This window comes from Rhinolophus ferrumequinum, chromosome 16, assembly GCF_004115265.2.
Source record: "Rhinolophus ferrumequinum isolate MPI-CBG mRhiFer1 chromosome 16, mRhiFer1_v1.p, whole genome shotgun sequence".
Lineage (NCBI taxonomy): Eukaryota > Metazoa > Chordata > Mammalia > Chiroptera > Rhinolophidae > Rhinolophus > Rhinolophus ferrumequinum.
In genome coordinates this window covers 51,332,374-51,357,595 of record NC_046299.1, presented here as the reverse complement: position 1 = coordinate 51,357,595, position 25,222 = coordinate 51,332,374, and the positions used below count along the sequence as shown (strand labels likewise).

The 25,222-nt window shown below is 40.0% G+C and overlaps 1 protein-coding gene and 1 pseudogene across 2 annotated transcripts in view; both read right to left on the bottom strand.

Annotated features, from left to right (window-relative positions):
• The window catches only part of VCL (vinculin), a 94,200-nt gene extending 69,613 nt beyond the window's left edge, over positions 1-24,587 (bottom strand). The window contains exon 1 of one of the 2 annotated variants that reach the window (XM_033131241.1): positions 24,293-24,587. In XM_033131241.1, coding sequence (XP_032987132.1) covers positions 24,293-24,460 — 168 coding nt within the window. In that variant the 5' untranslated portion in view covers positions 24,461-24,587. The remainder of the gene's footprint in view (positions 1-24,292) is intronic. The other variant, XM_033131240.1, reaches the window with a different exon arrangement.
• On the bottom strand, positions 6,139-6,237 carry LOC117036504 (uncharacterized; annotated as a pseudogene).
• Positions 24,588-25,222: the final 635 nt, after the last annotated feature.

Here is a 25,222-nt window from a genome sequence, read left to right as displayed (position 1 = left end):
CAGAGTGCGCTTATGCAAACCTAGGTGCTACAGCCCACTACCCTCCTAGGCTGCAAGCCTGTACAGTACGTCACTGTACGGAACACTCCAGGCAACTGTAACACAGTGGTATCTGTATATCTAAACATATCTAAACATGGAAAATGTATCGTAAAAATACAGTCTAAAAGACAAAGAATGGCCGACCTGCCTACAGCACTTACCAGGGAGCCTGTAGGACTGGAAGGTGTACTGGGTGCCTGAGTGAGTCAGCGAGTGAGGGTGAGTGACTGAGGGCCCCGGACATGACTATACACGGCTGTCGACGTTATAAACACTGCCTCACAGCCCTCCCCCTGCTTCCTTCCCCCAGGGTCAGAAACAGAACATCAAAGTTGTCCATGCTGCTCTATGAACAGGGATGGGGGCTGGATTGATTGGAAATATGGAGGAGAAACCACCTGGTTACGGTGTCGCTCAGCATACCAGTGACTGTCAGGAGGGAGTGAAAGGGGGCCTGAGGATCAGCAGAAATAAGACATCAACATGGGGAGATAAAGGCATATAGGGGATAGTCATGGCAGTGTGGTTTTTGGCTGTTGCATGTTGGAGCAGTGGTTAGATTAAGTAACTGTGTGGTATTTATTTTCCTTTTAAAAGTGTTTAAAATGCAGAGGGTGTAGAACTGAGAACTCAATATTTTTACTTTGGAAAGGTGTTTTTGGTTCCATTGACCCTAACTGGCACAAAGGGCTCTCTGGCGTTGAAGTGATGGAAGAAATAAAACTTATCTGTGCTTTACATCATTACCACCTGGAAATAGTTCCAAAGTACAGGGACAGGCTGGCTCCACACCACCACAGAAAGCTTTTACTAAAGTGACAGTGGCACTTAATACTTGTAAGCTAGCTCCTCTGGACCTGTGCCCTTGTGCAGGATCTGAGGTCTTCAACAAAGACTTTACAGAAATATACTCCGAAGACCATCACGCTAGATCAGGGAGGGCCATAGCACCCTCGTATGTACCACTGAGGGGACCAGCTCCTCTGTGCTGTAACAGGTCAGTGGCTCACTGATTGGGATGGAAATTCAGCTCCATTCTAATCTCACGGGACCACTGTCACACGTGTGGTCCATCACTGACCAAAATGCCATTCTGGGGCACAGGGCTGTAGTGTCTAAGAAAGTTCGGCCTAACCAACATCATGAAGATTTAACTCCTCCGTGGTAGTCTAAGAATTTAATAGTTTTAACTCTTACACGTAGGCCCATGATCTATTTGGAGTTCATTTTTGGTATGTGTATGGTATAATATAAGGGTCACTATTTATTTTTTAAATCGGGGAAGAGCATGCATGTTGATAGCCTGCAGGAAAGGTGGCAGGAAATAAGATATTGATTAGGAAGCAAGGTCCCTGGAGAGGCAGGGATAGAAGGTCTCCAGAGAGCAGGGAGACAGATTACCCTATACCAGGAGGAAGGCCATCTCTTCTCAGAGACAAGAGGGACAATGAGGAAAATGAGTGGAGACAGAGCTACAACTCTGAGAGCGGGGTCTAGGGACTATTTCTTCTTAGGAATTTATAAGGCCGTTAGTATATTTAAGGATCTAAGATAACCTGCAGTCAGGAAATCTGTTTGATTTTGTTTAACCCACCATTTTCTAAATACAGTTGACCAAGAATTCCTCACTTTTTAGCAACACATGATGGAACTGGGACTTGGAGAACACACTTAGGGAAACCGTGATCCAGACCACAAATCGCAAACTTGGCCTTTGTGAAGAATTTGGGCCAAGGGTGGTTTCTGTTTGGTCCCTCCCTTTTTTTTTTTTCATAATCAAGAAATTTCACAAAGATCCAAATTTCTGACATCTCTTGAAATATCAAAAGATTTGGCCATGTTAGATCTGTATTCCAGTAAGGAACCGATTTGCTGGAACCCCCATGTCCCACACAGGGAATATACTCTCTGCATCGCTCCCTATAATCTCACTATCTATACCATTTCATTCGTGTGTGTGACCGCCTGATCCCCGCGGGTACTCAGGGATCATTCCTATCCCACGCAACCTTCTCAGTGTTTATACAGAGTGAAAAGCTGCTGAAGCCTCTCTTGGAAATTCCTTACCCAACTCCTCTAAATATTTTCTTCTCCAAAAGTGTTCTTCTTGTGAGAACCATGAGAAAGATTTAGAAGCATTTCTGTCAGGAGTGACAAAACGGCAGCGTATGGATCAAGTGCCCCCAGACCTGTTTTGTTTGACCTACACAGTATTTTTTTAAATGGAAAATGTCACCATAAAAAGAAATCAATATTTCCAGATTGTACTGACTATCAGAGAAATGTGGTAACACGAGGCCCTGTTTTCACATGGCAACAAGCTGGAGATAGTAGGAGTTTTCTTCGATCAGGGCCTGCATTTTTCCATTTACCACACTGTGCCCACCTACCCACCGCTCCCCAGTGTCCTATAACGGGCCTGACTCACTCGTTACCTATTTGGCCCTGCAGGTATCTTGAGTTTGTGCCACCTGATTTAACAAAAAGATTCAGTCTTAATGAGCACAGGGCATTAGGCAAGCTCCCCAATATCATGAGTTCATGTGAAATTTCACTTATGCCTCAGCTAGTTCACTAATAATTTCACATCCCACTCTCCCGTAAACATATTGCAAAAAAATGACTGAAGGAAAATACAACATGGAAAGTAGAGTTTCAGATGATTTGTATTTTCTTCTTAATCCTTTTCTGTACTATCCAGATTTTTAAAAAGCTAAGTATGCGTTGCCTTCACAATCAGAAAAATATACACTAAATTTCTAAAATGTATCAACCATATTCTTGTTATATAATCTATTAAATAATGGGAAAACCACCAGTTTTTCCGAAAAGGTTCAAATTTTGACCAACTGTCAAAAAGTTAATTTAAATGTACATCAAGGAGAACACAATCAAATGGGGGAAATAGCAAATGAACCAGGTAGGTTCAAGTGAGCTCATTTCATGCCACATACTTTCCTTAGAACTAGTTACGCTGCCTGTTTATTTCTAACCCAATATGAAATTCAATAGCTCAATTAAGGCTAGATAAGTGTTAGCAGAGCAGCCATGCTGACAGGTCCCTATTTGTGAACTCTGTGGGCAGGCCTCCAACTTGCAAATGCTTCATTGTCTCCCTCAACTCAGGATTCTTCTGTAGATTTCACAACCACTTACCCTCCTCCTCTGAATGGCCACCAGTTTAACAATAAAGCAGGTCGTCAACTTGGGGAACTTATCTCCATCACCCACTTTCTCCCCAACTCTCTCAATGGAACACAAGCTATGGCTCCGTCCACTTCACAGAGTGGAAAAGAATTTGGCAATCTAAACCAAATCCTTCACTTTGGAAATGAAGACCAAAGAGGTTATTCCTCTAAGAAAGTTGCAGGACTAGAGTTTAAGGCCAAGTCATGGCTTCATTTCCTCTGTTTTAGGTACACTTCCTAAATTGCAAGCAATATATATTGTTAGGTGACAAATATTCCCACATTCACGTAGAATCTATCAAACCCTCCTTAAAGTGATTTCTGTACTGGTTTCAAACACATACAAGTAAATGATGCACAAAGAATATATAGATCCTCCGTTCTCATCTTTAGCTCTTCCTTTAGTGTCTGGAACTCAAGTAATAAGTATGGGAAAATAAAAGGACTGTTTGTCACTCAATCTCCTTTAGTTTTCCAATTTTTTTAGTTATTAAAACGATTACTTAAATGGAAATTCAGTATTAGTTCCACTAGTTTCATAATTAAATAACTATTGCATATTCCTAAATTCTGGGGGAGAGGAAAAGATCACTGAATGATTTGAGTGTAGTCTTTAGTAGATGCTTCAGATAGAGAACAAACTCCTTAGTGGTAGGATCTGAACTGTTTTTTCCCTCATCACCATGACACACAGTGACTCACACAAAATAAGTACTCAGAAAACAAGTGTCATCTGAAAAAAGTAATATGGTCAAGAAATAGTTAATAAAAATAGGTTAACATTTAACTCTACCATTTTCATATCTGCACACAAACTCTACCTATTCCATCCTAATTCCTTCTATTTCTGCACAATTAACTCAGGAAGACCTTCATTCTTTTATTTTAATTCTCTCTTCAATACACCTATGCACAAATCCTCTTTGGCTCTATTAAGGTGAATAGCTGCGCTCCCACAGGCCATTTAAAAAATATCATGGATAAAAACATGAAAAAAAAAAAGAAAGCTAAATATTGCAAAAGGAAAGCAGATCAATTTTACGACCCGTCCTATCTATCTCATCTATGGTTATAAGGAAATAATGCATGTGAATGTGCTTTGTACACCATCAAAGCGTCATCAAATATAGGATGTTTCTGTGCGAGGTATAAATGTTTAGTCCATTAAAGTATCCCAGAGGTTCCACCAGCATCAAAACAGTCTCCATCTTCTTTCTCACCATCTTCTAAACAAATCTGCTTTTCTCAGAGTACTATCACTCCACAGAATTTAAAATATACTTATTTTTTCGGTTTTTCTGCTGTAACAGCTAGAACTGCAAACACACTTTTTCTAAGTTTTAGTTCACAAATGTGCAGAATTTCAATTACGTTGTAGCTTTTATAGCTAAGCCTGAGTATGTAACCACCATTTGTAACATTGTCCCTATGGAAAAATAACTCCAACCCAATTTGTAAATGAATTTTTGAAAAGCAGCCTGTTTTTATCTTAGGAAAACTGGGACCTAGACCCTTTCCTGGGTAACATGGAGTAGTGGGAAAAGAACTGGGACTTTGGAATGACTCTCATCTCACTCTGCTATTACTAGCTCTGTGTCCTTGGGCCAGTAACTTAACGTCTTTGAGCCTCAGATTCCTTATCAGTAAAATGGGAAAAGTAAAATCTCTCCCAGGTCTAAAGGATGTAATACATATGTAAATAACCAGAACAGCCTGGAAGATAATAGTCCCTTTTTCTTTCCCTCTTTCATTGCAGTACACTGCAGTCATTTGTGACTTCCATTTTCCCCTATAAAAATGTTGTTTCGTTTTGTTTTTTACTGAGCACATGCTATAAGTCAGGAGCTTTTTATTACTTCATTAAATCCTTATACCAACCCTAGGAGGTAGGTCCCATTACCTACCACGGTACCTAGGAGGTAGTAGGTACATTCATCTCATTTTACAGGTGAAGAGTAGCAGCACCAAGGTTAATTGATTTGCCTAAAATCACTGCGATAGTGGTGCTGACATCAGCACATCCATACTCTAATCCTAAACCACTTGACTGTATTTGTTTTAAAATGAGGGAGAGAGACTCAATGATGTCTAAAGTGTCGTTCTGAAATGTTGCATGATGCTATGATTCAATGGAACTATTAAATAGCAATAAGGACAAGAAAAACTTCAAGCTCACAATGGGCGGATATAAACCATCAGGATGCAGTCTAACCAACTGATGTCTAGTTTGTTCTAGTTTTTCTTCCCAGAAGCTGGAAGGTTTCCACAGACGAGAAGGTTTATGCTGGCTAGCGCTTCAACTGCTTCATTTCCTTAATTGTAACTTGCTTAGGGATGATCAACTGAATCAACCTAGCTGCAACTGGCAACTAGCCTTTAAAATTAAACCAGAACTGACCAACAATGTAGCCTTTTTTTTTGTTTTAACAGGTGTGGTCAAAACCTGACACAGTAACCCAATGGCAACAGTCTTTAGTGTTGTTCCTAATTAGGAGCTGGCCGCTTACCCACGGGAGGTTATTCAGTATAGTAACCGGATGTAGCTCCAGGCTGTAATAGACACTCTGACCCATTAAATTAGGGCCACAGCAAAATCACTCTTAATTTTTTTAGCTCAAGCTACAAACACATTTCTTACAAGCAGCCAGAACTGGAAATTTTGTAATACAAATGTGTCAAATGGTTAAAGGCTACGAATTAAAATGCTCTTAGAAAAAAACTGTTTTATGGCACCTCTACTGAATAAACCCTGAAAGTTTTACTTTTAGGCTTTTCTTCTTAATGCTTTTACATTTCCTTCTCAACTACTACTACAAACGTAATTTAGTGTGAATACATATGGGCTGACTACAGACTCTGTTTGTTTTTTGTTTTTTCCCAGGTTTTAAAACTTTTTACTTGCATTATTAAAAATATGGAACACTTCACGAATTTGCGTGTCATCCTTGCGCAGGGGTCATGCTAATCTCCGTATGGTTCAGACTCAATTTTAAACTTGCTGAAAAGTGAAATAAGAGAACAGCTATAGCACATCCAGATCAAACTGGCCAAGATGTACAGACAGAAAAAGGAGCTATCAACCATCCCCATCAATACTGGCTGTGTTTGTGCCTTTTGCAGATTGTCTTTTATCACTGCTCTTCACATAACTTTAATAGATTAGATGCACCTTGGTCTAATCAGGAGAAAGACTTTTACAGAAATGTAAGTTTATTTCCTTTTGTTTCACTTGTTTACTAATACAAAATATCAACTCTACAGCCTTGATGTTGAACAGCTGCCACAGACAACTAAACCCAGTAGTAAATTCTGGTTCCACCATCTTAGATTACTTATGCCCAGTTGGGCAAAAGGAAGAAACAGAATTAGTTGGAATTGAGGGAATTAAGCTATAATGGGGCTCTATTCACCTATTTAGTTTTGTTGCTGTTTTAAGGACAATATTAGCGATAATGCTGGCAAGGTACCTAAACACTAAACTAACTACAATCCTTTTATCTTCAGTCCTCTTACTAAATATCAAGTTCACTCATGGTTCATTGCAGAACACAAGTCTACAGTTGGTTCATAAATGAAAATCACCTCAAACTGAGAGTTTATATGGAAGACATAATATCAGCAGAGAATCCCTGCAGACTGAGAGAAGATGTCGAAAGTTTTCATTGTTGAATTTGATTTTAAAGTGTGAATTCCTACCTTAGCACGCAAGCGTAGCAATTAATAAATATACCACGCAACGTAGCCATTAATAAATATACCAGAGGCTTCAATTAATATACTAGCGACTTAAATAATCTTCACACTATTAGGTAATCCTCCTTAGGACAAATCCAAGTTCTCTCCCCAGGGTGTACATACTTCATCGATTGCTAGGTGGATATGGTGTAGGTAAATTCCTTGTGAATTCTTCTGTATAGCTGGTCCACCAAAATATTATTCAATGGCACATTTTTTCTTTTTTACTAAAAAGGAAGTAAACTAGAGACCTTGAAGGCATCTCCTGTATCCTAACATCTTTAGACAAACTCATTCTTTGAATTATGTCCTGAGAATTCTGTAAGGCAATATGCAGGTGACACTTCTTCAGGTGACACCAGGATGCAGTTAGGGAGTGTGTGGCCTGAATTAGCCTCAGAACGACATAAATGACTCTGATGAGTGCCAACAGGGAGGTAGGACTTAGCATCTCCTGGGGACTGCTGGACAGAGAGCCCAATCAGTTGCTGAGACAAGGGCAGTCCTCAGTACTGTTTCCCCAAAAATAAGACCTAGCGGGACAATCAGCCCTAATGCGTCTTTTGGAGCAAAAATTAATATAATATAATATAATATTATAGTAAAATAAGACTGGGTCTTATATTAATTTTTGTTCCAAAAGACGCATTAGGGCTGATTGTCCCAGTAGGTCTTATTTTTGGGGAAAACACGGTATTTGAACTGAGCCTTAAAGCATGGATAAAATTTCTAGTGGGAAGAAGGCACCTTAGATAGAAGGAAATGCAGTACGTGCGTAGATGCAAAGGTGAGATGGACTGGAGTTTGTTCATGAAACGCCAAGCAGTCTCACTAGGCTAGTATAGGCTTCGCGGGAGGGGTCCTACAGTGAGGTAGGACCTGCAGTGGAGTCACATTTTTGGCTTTTCCACTGCCAAAGGTACCTGCCTTAAACATATTGCTCATTATGTCTGAGAATACATTTTCTCATTTTTCAAATGAGAGAGTTGGATCTGAATATCTCTGAGATCTATTTAGAACTTTATAAATTTATGACTCTAGGTCGAGGGTGGGGAACTTTTTCTATAAAGAGCCAAATAGTAAATATTTTGGGCTTCATGAGCCAGATGGTCTCTGTCACAACTTTTCAACACTCTTGTCATGTGGAAGTAGTCATAGAAAATATGTAAATGAATGGGCATGGCTGTGTTCCAATAAAGCTATATGTATGGATATTGTCACTTTAATTTTATATAATTCCATGGGCCACAAAATCTTCTACTTTTGATTTTTTTTTTTTTAATTGGGTAACAGTGTGCTTTTTCCAGGACCCATCAGCTTCAATCTTTGTCCTTCGATCTAGTTGTGGAGGGCGCAGCTCAGCTCCAAGTCCAGTCACCGTTTTTCAATCTTTAGTTGCAGGGGGCGCAGCCCACCATCCCATGTAGGAATTGAACCGGCAACCTTGTGGTTAAGAGCACGTGCTCTAACCAACTGGGCCATCTGGTTGCCCTACTTTTGATTTTTTTTTTCAAACATTTACAAATGTAAACACTATTCTTAGCTCCTGGGCAGTGCAAAATCTGGCCCACAGGCTGTAGTTTGCTGACTTCGCCACTCAATAGAGAAATGAGAACAGAAAAGGGATAAAGTGTGATAGCCCTCAAGAGTTAGAATAAGTTAGACAATAATACTGTACTATAATTATGTATGATAAATATTGTAACAATGGCAATCATATTACAATATATAAATGTATCAAAGTAACATGTTGTATACCTTAAATGTTACAATGTTATATGTCAAATATATTCAAATCTTTAAAAAAGAGCTAAAGTATTTAGATTAATTTAGAAGTCACTGGGAGGAGGTACAGGTTTCTGAGCAAAAACATGCTGAGATCAGAGCTGTACTGAGAAGATTTGCTTGGCAGTAATGGATGGGAGTGAGAGATAAATCATTAACCATCAATGAAGGATAATAATTCAAGCCTAATCTAGCTAGACTGCTAGCTTTGAGGAAAAAGAAAAAAGATATGGAAGAAAAGAGCAATGGAATACTACTTGGGGAAAAAAAGAGAGAAAAAGGTTTATTTATCTGGCAAGCATAAATTTAAAAAAGTCAATTTCCAGACAAGAAGGGACAAAAGGTGATTTTGCATTCACACTCCTCAGTGCCATCAGGGCCGTATCTGACTGCAAGTAGACTAATTGAGGAATCTGCCTTTTGATGGAAGCTTTGGGACCAATGGCGCACGTTGAGCTCCCAGTTCAAAGATAAGAGTTTCCTGGTATACAGCAGGTAACACGTAGCATTCATGTTTTGGTTTTAGACATGCAATAGATATGGCAGTTTCAGGGATGATGTTTCTTTATTTATGGCTTCTTTTGCACCAGAGAATTTTCAGCAGCCTTCTCAAATTAGGGAAGAGTATTCATCTGGTGTACATACATACATCATAGCCCTCGGAATTTTAAAATAACTCTGCTGGCTGTGACTCAGAATTTATATCTATCTTTTGTTGCTCTAGAAGAGAAAAAGAACAAAAACCTGCAATGCTGCAAATACAACCAATTCAGCTTTGAGTATCTAGCAAATGCAAGTAACCCCAGTCTATGGGTGCACTACGTGCCTTCCAGAACTCAAGTCGAAGTAGGGGGTTGTCAGAGGAAGAAGGGGTGAAAAAAGACATGCACATAAGGAGCTTTAATTCATGATAAGAAACATAGTCAAGCCTTCTGGAAACACTGCAGAGAGAGATTCATTTCAACTGAGTAGCCTGGAAAGAGCTTCCCAGAGAAAGTGACATCAACACTGGGCCCATTTTAGCAAGAGAGGAAGGGTAATTCCACATACTGAGAATAGTGCAAACAATAACAACAAAAGGATATGGGGAAATAATGGACTTATCTTTTTTACTTCAAAAGGGGTACATTGTTAGGGAAAAAAACGTGAATTATGGCAAGCAAAACAAAAAATTTTAACCTGAAATCCCGCCACTCAATCCACCACATTTTAGTATATGCTCTTCCACATATAGGATAATATAAAATGGGATCCTTCTGAACATATCCCCCTACTGTTTTTTGCATAAAATCTTAACAGCATAGTTATCTGTCCATGCCAGCTTAGAATACATATTGGAATGATTAAAAAATATAGGCATACCTGAGTTCAAGGACCAGTATAGTCCTTCCCTTACAGACCTTCCTTCGAGCTCCTGCTCCAACTTGATCATTCCTATCTGTTTTCTTCCAAGATTTCTAAAGGGAGATCCATGCTACTGGCCACCATATTCAATGTTTCTTTCTTCCACGAGATCACAAAGGTATGAATATGACTTGTTTAATCTAAAACTTCAATAAAATCATTGCTGACACCTTTTAGATTTGATAAGAATGCCATCATGTTTCCCCAAAAATAAGACCTAACCGGAAAATAAGCCCTAGCATGATTTTTCAGGGTGGCATCCCCTGAACATGAGTCCTGATGCATCTTTTAGAGCAAAAATTAATATAAAACTGGGTCTTATTTTCAGGGAAACACGGAAGGTCTTCTGCCCAGCGTGTCAAAGAGCTCATCTGTGTAACTAAAATACTTAAGCAAACTGGAAGAGCAGAAGAAATTACCAAATGGAAAATATAAACTGAAAAGACATGAAAGTCCAACATTTTTCTAAGTAAGAGTTCAAAACGCAGAGAATAAAATAAGGAAAGAGGCAAAAATGCAAAGAGGTAATGGCTAAGAATTTTCTAGGACTGATACAAGAAATCAACCTTCAAAATCAGAGAACCCGAAAAAATTCCAAGACAGATAAATAAGGTCTTAAAAGCCCCAGAGAGAAAAGTCATAATCTATAGCAAAATAACAATTAGACCGATGGCTGACCTGAATGCAGAAAGACTGGAACAATATTTTCAAAGTGCTGGGAAAAAATTACTATCAGCCTAGGTTTATATACCCAATGAAATCATCTTTCAAAAAATAAGTCAATATAAAGATATTTTCAGACCAAAAAAAAAAAAAAATTAGAGTGTGTACCACCCAAAGACCCCACTATGGATACCAGTGAAGGATGGACTTCAGGAAGAAAGGAAATTACCAAGAAGGAAGGTCTGGTCATGATTTCTCTTACATCTCAAAACAAATTGGTAAACATAGGTAAATGGGAAAAAACTGTATAAGAACAACTATAGTATCTAATTGATGGGGTACAAAAAGAATCAAGACCAAAGCAAACTGTTAGACAACGGTATGTAACAGGACAATGGCATGACAAGTATTTTACAATCTTTGTATTACTCAGGATAAGAAAGATGCTAATTAAGTGTTTGAAGTTAAATAAGCATGTTAAAAATTTCCAGAAAACCACTGAAAGACTAGAAATAATAGGTATACCTTCCAAACTAGTAGTTATAGTTACCTGACTATCATGTTCAACTCTATTACTCCTATGTTGATAGCACATGTGAAAGACTCTAACCCTCCTTTCAGGCACGAAATACTAAGCTTATCCAGTATCCTGTATAGGATGTACCGTGTTTCCCCAAAAATAAGACCTAGCTGGACAATCAGCTCTAATGCATCTTTTAGAGCAAAAATTAATATAAGACCCGGTCTTATTTTAATATAAGACAGGGTCTAATATAATATAATATAGTATAATATAATACCAGGTCACATTAATTTTTGCTTCAAAAGATGCATTAGAGCTGTCTGGCTAGGTCTTATTTTCAGGAAAACAGGGTAGTCATTAAATATTTGTTAAAATAATTTGGCTGTTCCAGAATAACATGAATTCTATTTCACAAATGCATGTTTCTCAACTCTACCGGAAAGGCTGATTCCATCATATTATTTTAGTTAGTAGCCTGATGACACCCTTAGGGTTTTTCTTCTTTTTTAGAAAACAGGACAATGAATGCTTGGGATAAAATCCCAAATCCTAAGCCCCAATTCTTGCTTCTAAATTGGAAAAAAATACACTTTTTCCCTCACTATTGCTCCAAATAAAGGAGTTATCTAAAATTTAGACCATATGACCCAGCAATCCCTCTCCTGGGTATCAACCCAAAATATCCGAAAACATGTATCCGTAAAGATATATGTGCTCCGATGTTCATTGCAGTTTTATTTACGGTGGCCAAGACATGGAAACAACCAAAGTGTCCTTCAATAGATGAATGGATAAAGAAGATGTGGTATATATACACAATGGAATCCTATTCTGCCATTAAGAAAAGATAAAATAGTGCCATTTGCGAAACATGGATGGATCTTGAGATTATTATGCTAAATGAAATAAGTCAGACCGAAAGTCAAAAACCATATGATTTCACTGATATGTGGTATATAAAACTGAAAACAAGAAAAGAACAAGACAAATGAAGAAACAAAAACTCATAGACACAGACAATAGTTTAGTGGTTACCAGAGGGTAAAGGGTAGGGGGGTGGTAGATGAGGGTAAAAGGAATCAAATATATGGTGATGGAAGGAAAACTGAACACGCACAGTGATATATAGATGATGAACACACAATGTGATATATAGATGATGTATTACAGAATTGTACACCTAAAACCTATGTAACTTTACTAACAATTGTCACCCCAATAAACTTTAATTTAAAAAAACTTTTTAGATGTTTCATTTTAATCATGGGAAACTGGCAATCAAAGGCTCAGGCACCTAAACTGTGAGTGGTATTTTCCCCACAGTTGGTAAAACTGTGTATTCCACAACATATGGAATTTTACTGAAAGCTTTCGCTGGCACTTTGCCTTGTTGAATAAAAGTTAGAAGTTATGCTTAGACATTTTTTAAAAAGTCAACACTGCCTTTTCATTAGACATTTAAAACATGACTTAAAAATCATGGAAAAATATGTTAATATGTCTAACACTTGCTGAGCTCTTAACTATGTGTCAGGCATAGTTCTAAGCATTTTTATGAACTCATTAATCCTCACAATAATACACCATGAGTCAGTTACTATGATTAGCTTTGTTTTACAGAGGAGGACCATGAGAAATAGAGATTAAATCATTTCCTCAATGTTAAAGCCTCGCAGGTGTTAAATAATGGTGGGATTTGAACTCAAAGGAGTTTAGCTCTGAAGCCTTTATTTTTAACCATCACGCTACTGCCTCCCAAGAGTCTTGGCATGTTTGTAGACCCAGTTACCTTGAATCTATATCTAAAGTCCGACTTTGGTATTTGATAACTCATCCTGGATACATTTTGCCAAAGTTGACAATTCTGTTGATTTGTAAAGCATCCAAACTAACAGAGAATTCCAAATCCATGTTATATTTTGATTTATGCTTACACACTCTGCATAACGCTATATTGGGCAGGATTATCCCCTTCTGCACCCCAGGACTCTATGCCTAGAATTTATTCATTCAGGAAACACGAATTGGATGGTCCTACTACAGCCAAGTCCTGGGCTAACCAATGATTTACAGTCACTTTCTTAATTGGCAGTTAAATTTCACCAAGATTCACCCACAGCATGATATATATTTTTCCAAAGAAGCATAAATCAGTTTTCAGTAGGAAAGCAGCAAATGGTCTTCCCATTTGTTCATTCAACAAATATTCCTCAAGACCCTACTGTGTGCCAAGCACTATCATGGGTGCTGAAAATTCAGGAGCAAAGACGGCAGGGTCAATATTTGTCCCTGAGGCTCTAGTGAGAAGAAAGATGTTTAACAAGTAATAATCACACAAATAACTACTAACAGTAAGGAATATAGAAATGAAATGATAGAAGGACCTCTCCTAGTTTTGGAGGTAAGAGTTAAGGAAGGTGGCCGGCCCAGTGGCTCAGGCGGTTGGAGCTCCGTGCTCCTAACTCCGAAGGCTGCCGGTTCGATTCCCATATGGGCCAGTGGGCTCTCAACCACAAGGCTGCCGGTTCAATTCCTCGACTCCCACAAGGGATGGTGGGCTGCACCCCCTGCAACTAGCAACGGCAACTGGACCTGGAGCTGAGCTGCGCCCTCCACAACTAAGACTGAAAGGACAACAACTTGACTTGCAAAAAAGTCCTGGAAGTACACACTGTTCCCCCAATAAAGTCCTGTCCCCCTTCCCCAATAAAATCTTTAAAAAAAAAAAAAAGAGTTAAGGAAGGTGTCTCTAGAAAATTGACATTTAATATGCAAGTTGAGGATTCGTAGAAATGACCCAAGTAAAGAAGCACAGGAGACGAGTTCAGGCAGAGGGAACAGCATACGCGTGTGTGAAGGCCCACAAGAACTGCATTGGGAGGAAATGGAAACCCGCTGTGCCTGGAGTGCCACAAGAAAAAGGCAGCTGAGGCCAATGTTCAAAGGTCTTTTCTAACTATGGGGCCCACCACCTGCTCACCCTGCTGCTGACCCACTCACATTTTCTCCAGGACTTCAAGGAACAAAAACTGTATGCACAGTACGAGCACCCAACCTTTTAAATGAGTAATTTAAATACTGCTATAATTTCACTGGTGGAGAGGATGTAGATAAATCGTTGTCTAAGATTGTAAACTTCATTTGTATTTTAACAACTTGAGGCCAGAGACCATTTCTTCTATATCCTACTATAATTCAGAACACCTAGCAAGATGCACAGCTAGAATCTAATAACTAATTTTGCTATTTGGAGAGAAGAGATGTAGGATAAAGATTTAAGTGTTACTTGTCTAGATATTTTTCTATATAAGACTTACCGGCCCATTCATATATCCTTATCTACTTTAACCGTGTAAATAAAAACATGTTGTCCACCTTACAGATAAAAGATGAGCCAGTTCTCCAGAGATGGGGGAGGGGATGGAGAGAAGGCTGGAAATATAGAGAAGCTAGATAATACAGGTCCCTCAATTCTCAACTCTAAGAACAAATGTACCATTTTTCTTTCTTCACCGAAAGCTTACTTGTGGGAGTAAGTTAAGCTTATTTCAAAGCAGGAAAGACTTGGACTTGGATTGTGGCCAGCTGCGATGAAATTCAGCCACAGTCCCCTTAAAGCTCATTCGACTGGAAATCTTATCAGTGGGAAATTCTCTAAGGGCCAAAGACTCTATTTTCTGCAACTTAACAACATTTATAAAACATTTTCAGTTCTAAGATTCATTACCCATCATCCTCTCTACACACACATCCCACAGTCACACCAATCCAATGACCTGACTTCCGACAGTGACAGAATTTTCTGAAATCTAAAATTCCCAATATGTAACCAACACAATAATACCATTTATGAAGCTTTGTTTCTCTTTGTGATTACTTAGGCATTTGTATATAGTAACATTTGAGGGCAAGAAAAGAGAACCATCATGCCTTCCAATGGCAACAAGGTTAGTGAGCTACCCTCCTCACGAAATAGCCTAGAATGACCAGCTGGTAAAGTTAAGTACCAAAACACAATGCCCCTATGGAAGGAATACCATGAGCAAGGGACTGGGATAAACACAGCACCAGGAATATCAGTAAGACTATAACCCAGTCCTTGCCCTCCAGAAACCAAGTCTTCAAGGGAGACACCCTAGGGGAGTAGGGAGGGAGGGGAAAGAAAAACCCACAGTCAGATCAATCATCCCAAAACTGATGACCCGGCATACAAAAAACATAAAATCTACAAAGCTTTTACCAAGGGATTGGAAAGAAGGCAATGAATCCTCAACTTCTATGTCTAATTATATAAGTCTCCTTTTATCCATTATTCTATCATACTCTATCCCTTTGTCTGCACATAATGCACACAGTTAAATAGATTTAATCAACTTAAGCCCCTATATCTTTAATAAGTATCTCGAGATTAGAAGTTCTTTCAGGACCTTGCCCGTTATTTTGAAGTGATTTCATTCCACACTTACAAACGGCAGTTGGCTGAGCAGAGCATGGTTCCCTAAACAGCACACGACAGGGAAAGTCTTGGGATATTGTAACAGACTGGGTTTCCTCACTTGCCTTTGCAATTCTTGAGCAGGAAAGTGAACTAAAGGCTTTGGGGTGTTTTTTTAATGGTGAAAAAGAGCTGGCGTATATGTATAAAGTTAAGTTTGTTTTTATATCCAAGGAAACACAAGCTGGTTTGGAGTACAGAAAAAAGACAAAGAGAGTAAAAGACAAATCAACTTCAAACAGACTGAAAAAGACTGAGAAAATGAGAAACACTGAGATTGTAACTGAAGACTTTCTAAATTATAACATTAAAAATGCAGTACTTTTTAACAAAACTTTGTTCTTTTTGAAAAGACTATGAAGGCTTAGCATGACAAAAACTGATTACTATTATAATAATATACTGTTCAAGAAAAGACTGGATTATTATGAAGGATAAAACATTTTAGCTATGACGATATAAATACAAATGAACAAAAGTTCCCTACTTATACACGAGTATATTCATCACAGCTTCCTTCCATAATAAACCTTTCTTGTAAATTGTTAAGGAGAAACAGGTAAGACAGACTTCCAGTCTGTAACCATCCCCAATGGGAACAAGTACTAAACTAGCTGATAAAACAGAGAAGCAGGCCCCTAGATTCAAAAGTTATGTTATCTGAACTTAACTATGTGGCCCAATATACCCAAACACATACTGAAAGAATTCTACAGGTCTCGTGCACAGGGGGAAAAAAAGACAGATGAAAGCCTCCAATGGGAAGCCCTTTCACCAACATATCAACTTCTTCTCTGGGTGTTTCAGAGTCTTATTGCAGATTTGAATTTTACTCCTTAAAGCTCACTCTGAAGTATATATACGACATAGCACTGGAGGCTTTAAAAAAGTCTGAAATTTATGTTTTCTTCTTCTAGTCCTATCTACATATAGGGAAGGTTTAAGGGCAGACCTTCCTGAAAGCAACATGAACTGATAGAATGACCCTTCTTCAGCAAGAGTCGTGAGCACAGAGCATTATTCTAGAGAGAAATGTGGCTGTATGTGATACCAGCTAATCTCTGACGTTTGCTCATTAAGGACTGCTACTTTTTTTGATACTGTTGTAATGCAGCTTTATTAAAATATATACCCCACCATCATGACCATGACATAATGGGAAACTGGGCCCAGATCAACCAGAAAGCAAAAAAGAAGCAGATCGACTGTATGATATCTTCGTCTCTCTTTTAATGGGGAATTCATGATTCAGAGTATGGGCAGCAGGGCTCCAAATAAATGTATCTGCACCTGGTCTAAATGGTTACATTTTAAAAAGATGCTTCCAATTTTAAAAGAATGCAAAATCACAATGCCACTTTCGGATAGGAGGCAACATATCCTCAAGTTATGAATTTAGCAAGTGGCCTGCATAGTTGAAATGACACTGAAACAGAGAACCACAACCCAAAATAGCCTGAACACTTTTGTTATCTCAAACAATGGGCAGTTAGCCATTCATTCCTCCCTCTTAGTATATATTCTACTTGTTTCAGACAAAGCCCATTATAAATTTGATGAGACTGTTCAAATTCAGCTATACCAGATGTTTGAAGGCTGGGGATAAAAAATATTCCTTGCACAAAAATTCCTACTACAAGATTTTATACCTAAAAAAATGGATGCTACGCAATTCTGCATTTACTAAAAGGAAAAGTTACATTGCACACCTATGATCAGCGTGACACTAAAAATCAAGGGGTACACACAACAGACATGGTCCCTGCCACTGAGGAACCTACAATCTAGTGGAAAAGACACACTGACCAAGTATGATGAATGTCACAAGAGAATATATACCTGCTATGCTGGAGTGTATACGGTGAATAACGAAGATATTCCCACCCTACCCCCTTCCTCAGCGTGCAGTAAAAAACCAGGAAGTTGTCAGAAAGCTTTTAAAATAATGACCCTCTCAGGTGTGACACATATAAAACATAAGCATTTTAGACATAGATAAATGACCAGCAATTAAATAAGTATGTAAAATGACTACTTTTTAAACAAATACACAAGAAATATTAAAATCCAAATAGGTCTCATCCCCATAAAAGTATCTGCCTTAATGCTGCCCTTACTCCTGGACTGTACAGAAGGAGCCAACTTAAGATATTGTGGTTGATATCATAGGACTTCTGCTCTTTTATTTTGTCACTCGGTATTATTATCCCACTGCTATTTATAAAACAGCTTTAGAAAAGACCAATGTTCCACTGTGTAGATATATAAATATTTAAATTGGGGCTCCATTAAAATTATCAACAGAGTTGTCGAAACATAAAAACTCCAAAACTCTTCTCTCCATCACATGAGTAGATGTCACATGTCACTGGAGCAAAGCTCCCATCTGTACATGTGTCCCATTCTTATCTCTTTTGATCTCCAAGTTTTTCAAATGAAACTTCATGATTCCCCCAAGAATCCACAAACCTACTTTAAATACTGTTTAACTACAAAACTCCTACAAACCTATTTTAAATACTATTTATTTCTAATTGACTTCAAGCGAAGCAGCCATATATACTATAAAAAGTCTTTATCTGTTTTGCTGGCATAAATACTTTTGTGCTGATCTGGAGCTACTCTTAAAAAAAATAAAATGAAAGAAATGCTGTGAAATTGAGTGTCACTGAAACAGAACCCTACCTTTACATCATCCCTTTCATACAGGCTACTTCACGCAGACCATGTGAAAGCCAGGCTTTCAACAGATAATCTTGTCAGGCCTGGGATAAATGGAAACTCTATGACTAACAGCATTCTTGTTGCTTCTGATCTGGATGGAACAATTCCCCTGATATTTAACAATTTTGCTCTAAGTAGATGTACAACGGTGGAGTGAAAAATGCAGAAGATCCACAGTAAGAGAAACAGAGTTTGAGTTCAACTTCCATCACTAACTAGCTGTGCCACTGTGGGCAGGGTACTTAAGTTCGACAGTATCTTCACCTGTAAAACTAGGACCATAGCAATACCTACCTAAAAGGATTGCTATGAAATAACAGGGTATTTTATAAACTATAAAGGATTATACAAATGTTATTATTTATGTATTGTATTGATTTTCCCCCTTAATATAGGAATTATATGTTCATTTTAAAAACTGGAACATACAAAAAAGTATTAAGGAAAAAATCACCCAGTCTTGGGTGGTGAACACACAATGTAATTTATAGATGATGTGATACAGAATTGTACACCTGAAATCTATGTAATTTTACTAACAATTGTCACCCCAATAAATTAAAAAAAAAAAAAAGCTAGAGGCCAAAAAAAAAAATCACTCAGTTTTTATCACCCAAACATTGTTATTTATTTTAACTGAAATAAATCTAACATCAACCAAAAGAAATGAAAGCAAAAGTACTTTCAGATGTTAATACTGATCATTTGTGAATGACAAAATTAATTACTGATTTCTTTTTAAGAGCAGAACATTCTTTTCTATCAGTGTAAAGGAAAGACAATGCTGCTATTTGTCCCAGAGCTGATCCCAACAGGGTATGATATATGGGTGAGGCTCTTAACAGTCAAGGCCATGAAAACTACCAAAATAAATATTTCATGAACCCAAGAAGTAGTTACAACACATGCCCTCAGATGCAATGGGGAAGGCAAGTGTCTGAAGCCCCATTAATAAAACTGGCACCACTGTATGGTCACAAAGACAGAGATTTCTATGGGCCACTTCAATGGAAAAAAAGAAAAATGTCTGTATCATGCTATAACACAGGCAATCTAAGACTTCTGACTTTTTCACACTGCTTACTGAATCCCATCCTTGGAATTTCTCGCACCCCTCCTGTTTCTTCTTTCCCACTCTTCTTTCTCCTCACCCCCCATCCCCACCATCACTCCTTGTTTTATTATTGCAATAAAATCATTCTCTGTGTTTAAAATGGCCTTAGTCTGTGCAATGGAATATTATTCAGAACCAAAAAGGAATAAAAATCTGATACATGCTACAGCACAGATGAACCTTGAAAACATTATGCTAAGAGAAAGGAGTCAGACTCAAAGGCCACATATTTTCTGATTCCATTTATTTGAAATACCCAGAATAAGCAAATCCACAGAGACAGAAAGTAGACTGGTGGTTGTCCAGGGCACGGGTGGTGGGGATGGGAGAGAATGAGTGACTGCTAATAGAAGGTATGAGATTCCTTTTTAAGGGACCAAATGTCCTAAAATTAGATTGTAGTGATATCGTACCACTCTGTCAATATACTAAAAAACACTAAAGTATACACTTTAAATGGGTGAATTATATGTTACATGAATTACATCTCAACAAAGCTGTTTTTAAAAAATGATCTTGTTCAGGAACCTGAGTTGAAAAAAGGACACATAAACAAATATTCCCATATTCCCCCCGACCTAAGTGTGGAGTAAAACTGATGACTCCGCTGTGATAAGATATGTGTAAATAAAGTGAGCAGACTACTTTTGTTTAACAGATATAAATGAAATTACAAATCCAAATGAACCTTGCCCCCCAAAAAAGTAGTTAAACTTAATGACACCCTAAATCAAAACTTGGTCCTCAGAGTCTCAATAATTCTGTGCCTTTGTTAGGGTATTTCTTCCCACTTGTAACACCTTTCTTACCACATCTTTAACTGTTCAAATCACAACTGATTTTAAGATCAGTTCAAATGTTACGTTCTCCATAAAGACTTCCTCACACTCTCATGAAAAGTAATCTCACCTTCTTCTGAACTTCCATGGTATTTCACTTCCTCAGGGCTACTTTGAACTTTCAAACCAGTATTATACTTAGTGTGTCCAGTATCAACTTATTGCTCTGACATTAGATGGGGGTCTCCATAAATACCTATTTGATAAGTAGATAATGATCATTTAACAATTGAGAATTTCATCTTCACCTAATTTTTAATTTTGGAACTATCCAAAAGTCATTTAGACACAAGAATGGTCCATGAAGTAGTAAGGCTAAGGAATGCCCACCTCGGATAACATTTTCTTAACCAAAATAAAACAAGACTGATTTGACATACGTATGTACATAAATAATCTGTAAGAAATTCCCAAACAGAAGCACTGGAATAACAATACAACCTCCCAAGGTAACTGAAAAAGAAACCTGAATTATATAAGTTCCAGGATATTTGTTAAAAAATCAGTTCTATTATTTTATAGTAACACCATGTGTTTTTTCCCTGAGAGTTCTATTATCAAGTTCTACTAATATTCTTCTAGAGTTCTATTATCAAGTTCTGCTACTGTATTTTTAATACAGTTTTAATTCCTTCTCTATTTTTCCCGCCATACCCAAAGTCCAGGCCCTCATTTTCTTCCTGACCAACCAATTTAAAAAGTCTCCTAATTTATCTCCCTTCCCACAGTTCCTTCTTTCCTTCAACAATATTTATGGAGCCATCCTGTGTGCCAATGTTAAGGGTAGGAACAGAGGAGCACATAAAGAAATATCAAACAAGGCCCTTTCTCCAGAAACAATCTAGTTGGGAATTTGACACATGTACATGATTCATCACAACACTCAGCAGCATACAGATAAGGCCAACTGACGCTGAGAACTCCCAGCAATGGGGAGGTCCTCTGGCCTCCCCAGGACACAATCTATACAGTTTCTCTCACATACTATCCTCACCCTCTCCCTCCCACTCTTTGGTCATCTTATTGGATAAGGTCTCCTTTTGTTAAACTGCCCATATATCATGCACTGACTCATCTCCAAGTTCTCTCCAATTTGCTTCCTGAGCTAATCAAGACAATCTACTTGTAACCTGGAAGTGACTTATTCACAAGTACCTTTGTTCACGATGGACTATTTATCACAATTCTCCCCACGTTCTAATTCATATCAACTACCAATCTCAAGTCCCTTCTTTTTTTTTTTTTAACTTTTTTTCATGTTAAGTGTGTTTTTCCAGGACCCATCAGCTCCAAGTCAAGTACCCTTTTCCCCCGAAAATAAGACCTAGCCGGACAATCAGCTCTAATGCGTCTTTTGGAGCAAAAATTAATAGAAGACCCAGTCTTATTTTACTATAATATAAGACGCGGTCTTCTATAACATAAGACCGGGTCTTCTATAACATAAGACCGGGTCTTCTATAATATAAGACCGGGTCTTCTATTAATTTTTGCTCCAAAAGACGCATTAGAGCTGATTGTCCGGCTAGGTCTTATTTTTCGGGAAACATGGTAATTGTTTCCATCTAGTTGTGAAGGACGCAGTTCACTGGCCAATTTGGGGAATAAATTGGCAACCTTGTTGCTAAGAGCATTGTGCTCTAACCAACTGAGCTAACCCGCTGCCCCTCAAGTCCCTTCTTTTGTATGTATTAGAAAGTATGTAACTATATGTAATTTGTTTCAGTTTACGATTGTCCTTAATTTCTTTTGTATTTCCTAACTAAGGGTGTGTATTACAACGACCCATGGAGCTTCTTAAAAATATTAATACAAAGGTCTTTACCGAATCCCCTGGAAAGGTCCTCAGTAAGTCTGGGGTGAGAGCTGGACAGCTTTATTTCTAAAACGCCCCACTGGTGATTCTGATGCACATCCCAACCTTAGAACCACTGATTACAATGGTCCCTATACAGCAGACATTCAATTCTTATTAATTCATGCACTGAAGCTCATAAATAACTTTTCTCTAAATAGCCTAACCAGATAGCAATCCCCAGACTACACTAGCTCTGGTCCAAGTGCAACATATGGTTTTGAGATTTCATTTCCTGAAGTACTCCTTGGAGGGACACTATTACCTTGTCTCTTTACATTGTTTCTTATTTGTTGAAAAATGGAGGCCTGGAATGCAGCCATGTTAGACAACACTACATAAGAATGTACTCTGGAGTCTTAGACGAAAATTAGTTATAAAAAGAACAATAACAATGTAGAGCCAGGCGTTCTGAATGAACACAGTATTCTTACTGAAGAGATTCTTACTAAATCTAAGTCTAAACAGAAGGCAGATCAGAAATGTGGTCAATAGCGTCTCCCCCATCTTCCTAGTTCCCAGTCTCTTGCACTGCCTGACCCAGTGGAGCGGGCCCTGAAGACTGAAGAAGACTTTCAGCTGCTGCAGTGCCTCGGTGCCTTCAAGTGCCTCTAATCAGATAAATTAACCCAAGCCCCACCCAGACCCACAGTTGCCTCCCAACTACCCTGACACACACTATTTACACAGCTCAGGGAGGGAGCGGTATGAACTTCTCCCAAAGTTTTTCCTCACAAGCAGCAGCAAGTCTGAGTCACCAACCCAGGGTGGGAAAGAAAAGTGTGGTATTAGCCACAGGAGTGTTAGGAGACTGGTCACAGCATCTCTTTTTCCATTTCAAAATTGGGCTCAGTCTCCTACAAGAATCACCTCAGTTATTAGTCACAGCTGTGGGCTACAGGGGTCTGCGGAGCTACTCAGCCACCCAGGAAAGTTGTGGATTGGGGAGGAGATTCTTCCCCCGCCCCCGCCCCCCCTTCTCTCCGGCCGGGGCCGCAGGTCCTAAATTCCACAGGCCTCTCCCTGCAGCTCCATCTTGCTTCCTGCCAGGAGGAGGGGCCGAGAACACCGACGTGTCGTCCCCCCCACCCCACCCCCACCCCCAGAAGTCTGGAAAGGCCCCAATGGGAGGAAGCCGTTTGACAGCAGGTCAAGTCAGGTGGGAATCTCCACAGGAGGGGGAAAAAATGAAAGGTAGCAGGGTTAAGCGAAAGGGGAAAAGGGATTCGATCATAAATTACTACATAAAGAAATTATCCAGTGTGTGAGAGTGCCAGAGGTGTGAGCAGAAGTAGAGTGCCCAGGAAGGGAGGAGGAGACAGAGACAAGTGGACAAAAGGGCAGGACGCGGGGGGCGCTGAGGAGGGGTGGTGGGTGAAGCAGGTCTCAGAGTGAGGGGCAGAGTATTAGAAAGGAGAACAACGTGGCTCAAATAAGAATCCCTGCAAGGAAAAGCAGGGAATCCCTACGGGAGCCCGTCAGCCCAGAGGCCAGACTGGGGAGGCCTAAAAAGGAGCTGAGAGTAAGGAGCTGTCAACGTGAGAGGCGACAGCCTGCTGAGGGAAAGAAGCTATCAGACATCCAAACAACTATCATTTATTAAGCACTTACTATGGGTCACACGCTGTGCCCGGGCACTTTATAAATACCACCTCGCGAAATCTTCACAACAAACCCACAAGGCAGGCATTATTATGATTGACCCCGTTTTACAGATGAGGAAACTGAGGCCCAGTGAGGCTGGGGGCATGCTCAAGGTCACAGCGCAGGGGAACCTGGATTTGAACCCTGGCCGTCTGGCTCCAGAACCCACGCGCAAAGCCACATGCAGCTAGCGGGCAAAGGTGAGCCGCGAGGCGGACCAGGACCACGGGTACGTCTCCCGCCCCTGGTCCCGCTCCCCACCCCAGGCCCAGGGAGCTCACCCGGACGAGGTTGCTGACGGCCGCCTGCACGGCGGCCACAGGCGCGGTGAGGTCAGGGATGGCTTTGCCGTCCACCTCGCCTTCCTCGTGCATAATCACCAGGTGCGAGATCTGCTGCGCCACCGGCTCCAGGATGCTCTCGATCGTACGCGTATGAAACACCGGCATCGCGGCGGCGAGCGGGGCGGCGAACCGCGGGTTACAGAGAACCGGGAACGGCGGGGTCGAAAACCCACTAACAGACGAACTCCGAGCGGCGACTACGGAGCCTGGGCTTCCCTCGGCGTAACCAGCCTTGCGGGGCGCCCCGCCCCCTCGCGTCACCGCACCCAATGGCAGCGAGGCTCAGACCCGGGCCGCCACTCCTATTGATCCTGCTTAGAGATGCTCCGCCCCCCGCCCTCGCGCCGCCAAGACCCCGCCCAGCCCCGCCTCCATTCCCAAGGGAGGGGCCTGGGATTGGGGCTGCGCCGCCGGGATTGCGACCGGATTCCCGAGACCGAACGCCGGGCGCTCCTTATAAGGGCATGGTGGGAACGGAGCGTGCGGCTGGAGTCGGTGGCCCCGCCCCCCGAGGCCACCTTCTTCCTCGGCTCTGCAGAGCTCCTCCCCTCTGCAGAATCACCTCAGCTGGGCGGGGTCTCACCTCCTGCGACGCTTGGAATCTGGCGAGACCCAGCCGTAGATCTCCCTGTACCCTCCCCAAATTTTCCCTTCACACGACGTCATCAAAATACTCTTCCCATTTCCTCACAGTGATACATGGAAACGTTTTTAGTAAAACATTCAAACAACAGAAGTGCGCAGAGAAATATGAGCGTCCCATTCATTCACAAACACACTCCACCCACTCCCTCGTCAGAGATACTCACTGTTAACCGTTTGGTTGTAGACCTTTGTCTATTCATTTTCTTGTACACATATATTTTC